At 41.5% G+C, this 10324-nt stretch overlaps 1 protein-coding gene across 1 annotated transcript in view; it reads right to left on the bottom strand.

Annotated features, from left to right (window-relative positions):
• Window positions 1-539: 539 nt before the first annotated feature.
• Bcl2 (BCL2 apoptosis regulator) overlaps window positions 540-10324 on the bottom strand; it is a 170971-nt gene continuing 161186 nt past the window's right edge. Inside the window, exon 2 of the mRNA XM_003474076.4 lies at window positions 540-5749. Coding sequence (XP_003474124.2) covers window positions 5615-5749 — 135 coding nt within the window. The 3' untranslated portion in view covers window positions 540-5614. The remainder of the gene's footprint in view (window positions 5750-10324) is intronic.

The raw sequence follows: 10324 nt of genomic DNA, 5'->3' as shown, positions 1-10324 counted from the left end.
CCCGTAGCCTCTTCCTGTCCCACCAGCCTGCCCTTGGCCCATAAAGGATCCGATCACTTCCTGAATAAACGAGACTTGATTGGACTCAACTTGTCTCAATCTCTCTTTGTCTCCCACCCTGTTCTATTCATCCCCGTTCCCCCTCCAGGTATATACCCCATGGATTAATCCGTGGGTCGGATCAGGTTATTTGTTTTTAATGCAGTCTTTTATCTCATGGAATGCAGAAGCTGGGGTATCCAGTCTACATGGAAGAATGTACCCAGTAGCAACAACAGTTCTCTCAGGCGACAGAACTCAAGACTAGTCCATCCTGGATCTAGCCAGAGATGACTAGTGATCAAGAAACAAAAGGGGCCCCTTCCAAGATGGTTTCACTGGTGAAGCAATCCCTTTGTCTGGTCCCTAAGGGCTTCATTACAGTGGGGTTTGTAATGGTTCTACTGGCTTGTTAAGAAGGCATTCCAAAATCTTGTTTAATGATGATAAATGGCAGGCAAAATGATGTTAACACATTATAAACAGTTCCAAGGCACAACCAAAGTCTCACACTGTACTTTATTTTTCTTCACAAAATTAGCTGGACAGACAAATGTAATGGCAATGTGACATTTTCCAACACACAAACAAAGTGCCATTATATTTAATGGTAGCCAACTGGAGACTTACTTTACCTTAACTATGTAAAGTACATTTATCGTATATATATATATATATTTTTTGTATGTACAGTTTTGTAGATACCAGTCACCCCTAAAAAGTATCATTCTTAAAAGCAGCCCATGGAAGATAAAATCTTGATAGCATGAAAATCTGGATAACAAAGGTTTCAATACAAAAACACTTAATGTGCATTTATTTTATTTAAAACAAAAATCCCAGCAACTCAAAACAAAAGCAAAACTTGGTTGAAACTTTAATATAATAAACATAACCCACCAAAAGAAAGCTTTCCCAAAAGAAATTCAATCCTTCAAATGCTACCTTGTAAGGAAAAACTTAATGAAATAAGCCAGGCAGAGGTCCCACTGCTGATTTTCCAAATGGTGAGGTATGTGGCATTACTGAGTGTCTATACTACAGTCACATAAGTTAACAGTTCCAGGACTTTTGATAAGCTAGCTTTCCATTTTCCTCGAGTGTTTTTGTCTTCGGTGTTGAGCATTGTGAAAGAAATACCTTGTTGTCCACAGAATGTTGACTTTCAGTTACTTTTTTCTGGTTAGTCATGAGAGATTGGCAGGGATACTCCCTCTAGTTTTCTTTGTACCCCATAAGATACATTATTTCATGGTTGTCCAGTGACACAGAATAGAATGATTCATTAGGTAAGGCAAAGGAACTTATAATTTACCCAATTCAGTTTCACATTGTTTTATTTATTTTATTAAATTTTTCTGTATTGTACATAATAAACATTTAGAAATAGAAATTCCTATCAACTAGAAAGTTGTTTTTAAATATATGTTTGTTAAAACTACAGATTTATTGTTTAAATGCCCATTAGACAACTCCAGCATCGGGCTGTGTAGATTTGGACTGTTCTAATACCTCTGGAATTGAAATGTACCACGGAATTTAACTGCTTCTCATTAGTTGACTAAGGGCCTGCTTGAGGAATCACCCAGACCCTAGTTAGAGGCTTTCATACTCCACAGTTCTGGCTGTTGAGAAAACTTCCACTGCCTTGTTCAATCTTGGAAATGTTTTACTCATTTAAAAGTTATTCCTCCCTCCACTCTTGAAACAAGTGTCTTTTGTCTCAAAATAATAATTTTTAAAAAATTCCCAAAAGATCCTAATTGAACAACAATATAGATCTGATTGGAACCTTCATAAGCTTGACAATTAGAATTGTATGTGTTAAAAAGCATGTGACCACATTTGTCTAGGCCGCAGTAGACACCAGAGTAAGATCAAAATAGAATTTGACTCTTAATTTCCTTAAACTGGCTTATACTTCAAGCCCTTCCTGTTTTTCCCTCATAGAGTAGGTGTATATTAGTAACTACAAGTGTTAAGAAAGTATAAAAACAGGCACTGCCTTCAAAGTGCAATTGGAATTGAAGTTCACATTTATAAATTGTTTTAGCATTAGTTGAATTATAGAGTGTTTGAAATTTTGTTCATTTAATAGGTCTTTGATGTGAAAGACGTGTTGGGATTGCCTGAATTATTTGCATTTAATCTTGATGATAATAACACCTCTTGTAGGTAAGAACTTCCTAATTTTTCCCAGTGGGTCTTTAGATAGTAAGTGGTAAGCCTTTACTAGTGAGATAAAAATCCTGTGTAAAGGAAGGGTACAAGTGAACATGCAGAGACAGGTGACCAGGGCAGAGGATGTTGAGGTTTTATGTTACAGCTATATAAAGGTGTTTCCTTTAATTTTAAATTGAGACTCTAATTCAAATCTTAAACTTAAACAAAAGTTCAGCTCCTGCAAAACCGTCTGTTTGTGCAAACTGTCAGAACTGTTTGGATCTCTCTTCAGAGTGCCTATGAGCGGACTGCAGGAGCATGCGGAGGGGCTAGAAGGCTTTTCTTGTGGGCCTCTCACCCTAATTTGGGAAGTGCATGTGCTCTGTTTTCCTCGGTCCCTGGCCAATGTAGAGTGGACTTCTTCTTAGTCTTAGAGGAGTATGAAGCCCTTTCAACATGAAATATGCTATGATGGTTCTCTGGTGTCTGACTGCAAAATAATTGAGACAATAAAAAAAGTGAAAAAATGACTACTCGAGGCTTTTATATATATTCATGTTTCTTTCATGTTTTTAACAAGAAAATTCAGTATCAGTTTCTCTTAGAGCGAATGCAGCCACAATACTGTACAGTCCTGGGGTCAGGTGGCTGGCATGTTTACCATTACAACCAGACAACAAAACTCGAAAGCCAAGGGACACCAGCCAGAAGGTAGAGCCCATGACTGACTGACTGACTTTCTTTCTTTCTTCCTTTCTTTTTTATATATATACATTTCTCAAATATTCCGAAAATCCAGGTTTGAACAATAATTATGACAACAAAAGACAAATAGGCTTTATATTAAAAACATCCATTTCTTCATTGTTACTTCTAAAGCAGCTTGGAGGATCTTGTCACTTGGAAGCGTACTGCAATCTGACTCCATTAAGATGAGCTTGGCAGGATAGCAGCACAGGATTTGATATTCCATATTCATCACTTTGAGAATGTAAACCTTTCATAAAATAATATTTTGCTTTAAAATTAGAATCATTCAAAAGTCTGATCATCCTGTTCCCTGAGGCCCACCAGGGAAGTCTGGCTCTACACCACAGGTTTCCTGCTTTCTTGGTGAAGTGAAGTGCTACTAGATTTGAGGAAGGGCCTGAAGGACAGCCACAGAGAAGGGCCCAGGGAAGAAGGGCAGCATGGCTCTGGACGGTCAGTGTTCAAACAGGTCATGCAAAGCAACTCTTTAAAGACCGCAGCCAGGTTGTAATCTTTTGCTCATTTCCCATCTGAATTTTCAAACGGAGTGAACTTCATGGGTTTAACCAAACGTGCATGTAATTTTAGATAACTTCAGTTAAGTGCTAATTTTCCCAGAGACAAGTAAACCTTCAAGAAACAAGGTCAAAAGAATAGAACTATTTGTCACAATAAGCAATCTTGTTGACAAGAAACGCACCTAACTTGGTTAAAACACAGCTTCTCAGTGGCTAGCAAATTCAGGGGTTCTCAGGTGGCTGAGATTCAGGCTTATGCAATCTTTTCAGAAATGCTTTTGAAGAATCAAGAGACAAAAATCTCAAATGGAAAATTATTACTTCTGCTAACAAATGTGTAGATGCTATATAACTAAATACATTTTTAAAAAAATGCTGAGATGCATGTATTTTTCAAAAGCAGCTTTCAAAATATTAACCACAGCATTAAACATTGAACATAGTACATTCTAAAGTTAATACAGATACATGGTATATAAGTGATAATGCCACAAAATTATTCCACAAATGTCTCCAGACTGACTCGAAACTTGAAAAAGAATTATTTTCTAGTTTGTTAGCCAGAGATATTACTTCTTTTACTACTTTCCTACCATGGATTTCCTTTTTAATGCCCCAGGATGTACAGATAATCTCCTCATTCCACACCTGGAACTTTTTCTTTCTTCCCTCTATCAGGTTTTCAAATAAAACCAAACTACAATGATAAGATAATGTTTCACATGTAATTCCATGGACATAGGCCAGTTAATCCAGGAGAGCCCATGCAATGCTTCCTTAGGGCCTGTGACCCTCCCAAAGTCATTTAAAGCCTTGCTTTAAATCCCAGACGGTGACGGCTGCCAACGCACACGTTTGCAGCCACAAAAGCTGAGCCTTCTGCTTTGCTCACACTCCGGTGGCAGCTTCCCAGCCTTCACCATGTCCCTCTGCCAGGAAAGGCACAGCGTCTGTTCCCTTCCCTCCACAGTGATAGGTGTCCTAAGAAGAGCTGTGGCTCCCAGGTCCCAGGTCCCAGGTTCCAAGCTGTGTGTGAAAACAGGCCCAGCTGGGCAGCTGAAGTAACTGGCCCAGACCAAGTCCCTCTATTGCTCTCTTGACAGTGAAATTCTGAGCTCTGTCAGCTTCCAAACATTCGGAGACCCTGTTTAAAACTCTCCGAGGAGGCCAAGCATACGCGCAGGCTCAGTGCCAGGTCTCGGTCTCAGAGCTGGGACACAGGGTAGGTTCTGCAGACATCGGTCTCCTAAAAGCAGGCACTTACGGCCGCCTGATGCTCCGGTCTTCTGATGCTGTAGAAGTCACCGAAATGTCCACTTTCTTGAATCTAGGGGATTCTGTTTGCTACTCAGACAGAGTCAGTACTGGAGGCTAGGGGTATATGGGTGTGTATCCAAAATATATGAATATACACAATTGGGGCTTAAGGTACTGGATGGTAAGTATAAACTGCTAAAATGCTTCTCGGCACAATTGGTAGCTTAAAAAAATACTTTGCTATGGTTTAAGGGCATTTTTCCCATTGCTGTCCTTCGGTGGGGAAGGCTCAAGTGGATACTATGTCCATCTGAAGTTTCCAGTTTTTGTCCTCTAACTGGGAATGTACCATGTGAGTCAGATTTAAAATATTCACTTTTCAGGCCCAGGAAGATGGGGCTTCTCTCTAAGTATCCTTCCCCTTTGTAAAATCACAGCCCCCAGGGCCAATGAATGCAAGTTAAAGGAACCCTTTCTCCCCAGCCTGGCTGCCAGAACACAACCTCCCAATCACTCAGATTCCTTGTCTGCTTGTTTGCTCTTCAGATGGTGAGTTAGTCCAGCCAATGTGGAAATCAGATCCCTGTTCACAGGCACAGACCAGAAGGTAAAGCCACATAACGTGGGGCTTGGCAATTAGTGGTGGGGTTTCCAAAGATGAGAGTTTCGATGAGGCTGTCTTAAATAAATAAATTTTTTTTCTCTTAATAATGTAAAAAATAAATGATATTTCCCTTTGGCAGTAAGTAGCTGATTCGACATTTTGCCTGAAAGCTGTTTTTGTGTAGGTGCGTGTGTTCGTTTCATGGTACAGCATTAACAATGCATATTATTTCTACTGCTTTAGTGAACCTCTTGCATATTTATTTGGGGCAGGCCTGTGAACTTCACTTGTGTCCCAGGTAGGCACCCAGCGTGATGCAGGCTCCCACCAGAGCCAGGCTGAGCAGTGTCTTCAGAGACAGCCAGGAGAAGTCAAACAGAGGCCGTACACTGGGGCCATACAGCTCCACAAAGGCGTCCTGTAGTGGGGGAGAGGAGGGAGAAAGAGAGACATTAGAGAGACTGAGAGAGGGGCCAGCACAGAGCCCATCCACAGAGAAGTATGTAGCTTCACTTACTGAGAACACGCTTATATCCCCGGCCCCCTGGATACAACAGTGTATGAGACAGACTAGAGTTCCTACTTCATGAAGTTTTTATCCAGTCCATCAGGATAGGTGCACACCAAATAAGCATCACATCAGAGAGGTTAAGTGCTAAAGAGAAAAGTAAAACAAAAAAGGAGTGGAAAAATACTGGGATTTTATCATTTTAGCTGGTGTGCTCATTTTTAAAAACAATGAAACATAGCAATGACAGTAACTAAGACACTCCTTTATTGGGTGTTTGCTGTATGCCAGCCCTGTACCTAACATGCAGTACTGTGTTCATTCTTCTCACTAAGCTTACTAAGTCCTTTTTCTTATTCCAGTAATGAAGATAAACCAAATTGCCTATCTTCTGCAAAAGTGTCCCGGGTCACAGGACAGTCCGTAAGTGTGTAAGGATGGCTCAGCACAGCCCGACATGCTTGCAAGATGAGGTTTGCTGAGATCACCTCTAGGAATGTATGTTTTTAAAAAAATCCAACTAAACAAGTAGATTAAAAAGATATAGAAAAATGTATCATAATATTTTTTATACAGGCAATATAAGTCTCTGACAGTCACAGAGGCTAAGAGATGTGTGTGATAAACGGGAGATCCAGGATTTGAATCTAGATCTGAACTAGCACCCCTTTCTCTAATGATGTCCATACTGGGTCCAGCAGGATGCTGAGTTAGTGGACACAAAGGGGCAGTCTTGACAGTAAAGTGCAGAGCTTCTGAGATGAGAATACATTCTCCCCAGAAAAGGAAACTGATGGGGTTTCTCTCGTAGGTAGCCAGACTGGATGACCACAACTGTGCCTTTAACTTAACTTGTGAAATCCTCAAAGCATGCAGTCAGCAATGTGTCACTAGATGCACAGGTGCCTGAGGAAAGGCTCTGTCTCCCGCTCTTACCACTGCATTTGAAGTAGGGCCTGTGGTGCCCCTCAGCAAGACTCCCGCTCTGGACTGTCTCAGACTGAACAAGGCGTTGGATGTTCATTTCTGAGAAATTGGGAAGACTGTGCTCTACCTTCGAACCCAATAAACAGTGTATGAACAATTCTCTGAATCAATATTTGGAGATACAGATCAATAAATGAATTGTTTTCCCTTAGTGTGGCTTATTCTGGTCTGAAGAAGAAAAACAAGATATGGTTCCCCATCACTTCCAACAATTTTGAACTGAAGCACATGATTTTATTACAGGATACAGTCATATGCCTTGACCTTGGGCAGGCCTGTGGGAAGAAGGCTGTTACAGTTCACAGCGTTTTTGTTTACTGGAACAAGTATTACACTCAAGGACCAGGTATCATCTTTGTCTTTCCAGTGCTGGGCATCATCACGTGTGTTGGAGGTGCCTAGAAAATGTTTGTTCAATTAGTGATCAATGCTTTCCGAGGTCAGTCATTGGTTTGAATTTGGTCTAATACCAGACGCTCATCAATCTGTTTTAAATCATTCCATCTGTAGGTAGCACTACTGGGAAATCCTGGAGTAGTCTTTGAAGCAAGGGCACTATTAAGAGAACTTATACATTAAGAAATGCAGATTCATAGTTATTGTCATAAATGTATAGTATTCTATGTTGGATACTCTATGTTGTATAGTACAATATCGTATATATATATAGTCATACTTTAATAAATTTCTTACTTAGAGAGTTTTAAACTTTAGTTTATCAAAAATACTGATGTATCTTTGTACATAAATCGTTGTCTAATTGTCTAATTATTCTTTAAAGAAATTGCTAGAACTCAGTTGATCATTGATCAAAACTGCATCCCACAGTCATAAGGGGCTACACCGTGCTGCTCCATTCTCTCACAGGCTTCTGTGGGGCGACGGGGTCTTCCACAGAGCAGGGAGCACTAAGAGTGATCATTTGGCAATGACTGGGGAAACTGTTTTGGTCCTCGAGATTTGGGGTGGAGGTGCAACTGGCACCTAATATGGCATCTAGCTGTTCAGCCACAGGAATTGCGCAGCCTGTAAGTCAGGAGTGTGGAGACTAAGAAACCCTCACTAGTTACCTTGATCACGGACAACAGAACAATCGACCTGTCTGTGTGTCAACAGAGGTGGTCAAATTAGCACTAGGTTGATTACTTAAACTACCCCAGAGGAATTCATGAAGCAGTGTCCTACATCTTCAGAGAAACTAGATAAACTTTTGCCAGGAGAGGGCGCACAGGATTTCATCATCGCCTTCTTTTTTAATACCTATTGTTTAAAAAGTCTAAATTTGAGTCCAAGAAAAGCTAGGCAATTAATGCAAGTCAAATACATTCACAGTGCTCTGCACAAACAGCTGAGGTGTCATCACAATCATCTGCCAAGATGATGAAGGGGAATCAGGCAACAAGAGGCAAATGCCTCCTGCAGAGAGCACCCAGGCTCATGGACATGGCAGTAAATGCTGAATAGTCCTCTCCTCCATGTTTTTGTAGACAGGAGAGACTCCCACAACCCAGCCAAAGGATTCCTGGATTCTCTATGGCACTGTGCTGTTTGAAACTCAGCAAGACATTGAGAGGGTCAAGACTGGTCCCTGGATTCTTTAGTCACCAACAGAGTTTTCTAGGACAAAAGCTGAAACAGACTTAGCCACTGTCTACCTGGTCTTCCTGGACACGAAGCCACTGTGGGAAGGAAGGTGAGACTCTCAGTGGCATTCTCTCTTTCTTTGGTCCACAGTTCTGGGGGTGCTGAATAAATGTCTTCCCACTTACCCTCACCTCTCTGGAGCTGGATAATTACCTCTTTCAGCCTTATGCTCTAGCAACAACAGTGCTTCTAATGGATCTCATGAGCCACTGTTGGTGCTCGATAAAGAAAATACACGTTGAGAGGGAGATGAGGTACATCACTCTCCTGGCCCAAATAACAAGAGACAAAGGTGCTACTGCAGATCCAGAGGTCTGACAAGGGCACTTGGAGGAGAGTTCAGGTCAAACCTTTTATTTATGGCTTTCAGCAAATTATCCAATCCTGAGCCTTATATTCTTCTCCTTTAACAACAAAATTGGTGGTTGTGAAGACTGTCACAAGCCAGGTTAGTTACCAGAAGCCATCAGTTAGGGCGGGCACTAGGTAAGCACTCACCAACTCTGCAGGTGCCCTCCTGTCCTTCCCACTGAAGGCTGTGCCCAGCCTGCTCACTGAGGAGAGATTTCCCAGCTCTAAGAAGGCAGCTTTTGGTTCTGAAGACAGTTGGTGATCTCTATAGAAATTATGAATTAAAATATACACATTCCAAGTTTTGGTTCCTCCTCTCCCCAGTATGAGGAGTGACGGTAAAGTGCCCCTCTGTATTTTATAAATTATGAGCCGGGTGGTAGGATGGGGTGGTTGTGTATTATTTACTCCTGGAGGTTCAGCCTGTACCCTAAGTTTGCATTTTTGATTGCAAAGTGCAATGGAGACTGTGGTTTCAGGTCTGAGTGTCTGAAAAGCTACTCTCAGAGAGAAGCTTCTTGCTTTTTCAAACATCCTGATTAGAGCAATTTCCAAAGCCTATTTGAATAGCCTGTCATTATTTGTTTAAGTTTGAAAGCCATTTTTAAATAAATACTTATTCATCTTATGTATTAAAAGCAACAAAGAGGGAAAAAGAAAACCTGGGTCAATCTCATATGATTCCGACAAAATCCGCGTCTGTATATTTGGGAGGTGTCGCACCCCTTACTCATGTCAGGGCTGGCAAGGCAAACCAGGCTTCAGGATGTGCACCAGAGCCCACTGCAGGCTTCTGCGGCTCTCTGTTGGTCCTCATGCCAGACTGAGCAGGAGGGGCCCTGGTTCTGGTTGCTCTGTCAACAATGGCTTCCCCCAGACTTCAAATTCTGAGCCACAGATGGCCTCAGTTCAGCCTCCATTCACAGTGGCCCAAGGGGACAAACTCCAGGCCCAGAGCCTTGCTACGGGGTTGGGGGAAGCCTGGCAGGTGTGGCTGGTGTCAGACAGAGCAAAGCCTCCTCAGTCTGGAGAGTACCCTCTCTCCAACCGCACAGCTACTGGCGGCCACTGTCAGGCTTTTGCTTGGTCTTCTTTTATCTGTCTCTGGGTGCAACTTTCCCACACATGCACCGCTGTCCCCGGAGGGAGTCCACCTCCAAAATCTTCCTTTTCCCCCTCAGAACCTTCAGGAAGTATCATTTAAACTTGACTCGAAATAAAATGAGTTTAAAAATAAACCAATTAAATAAATCAGGTTGACAAAAATAGAAAAGGTGTAACACAGAACTCAAAAGGATGCGCTAGGCTGAGGTGCGCACCCCAGGATGCTCCCCCACAATAAGGGACCCACACAAGGGTAAATGTAAAGACATTCTGGATTTGCTAATGTTTATCAGAAGGTTTAAAACCATCCTTTTATTAGTAATTCCTCTTCTAGCTAGTTATATTCTTTTAAAAATGCAGATTATACTACAAAAATATCTGAAAAAATCAAATGTTTGA

The sequence above is a fragment of the Cavia porcellus genome, unplaced genomic scaffold (genome assembly GCF_034190915.1).
Source record: "Cavia porcellus strain 051 isolate PalLab524CR breed Dunkin Hartley unplaced genomic scaffold, mCavPor4.1 scaffold_20, whole genome shotgun sequence".
In the NCBI taxonomy this organism is placed as follows: domain Eukaryota; kingdom Metazoa; phylum Chordata; class Mammalia; order Rodentia; family Caviidae; genus Cavia; species Cavia porcellus.
Note: the sequence above shows the minus strand (reverse complement) of the source record. Positions and strands in the feature narration are given on the sequence as shown.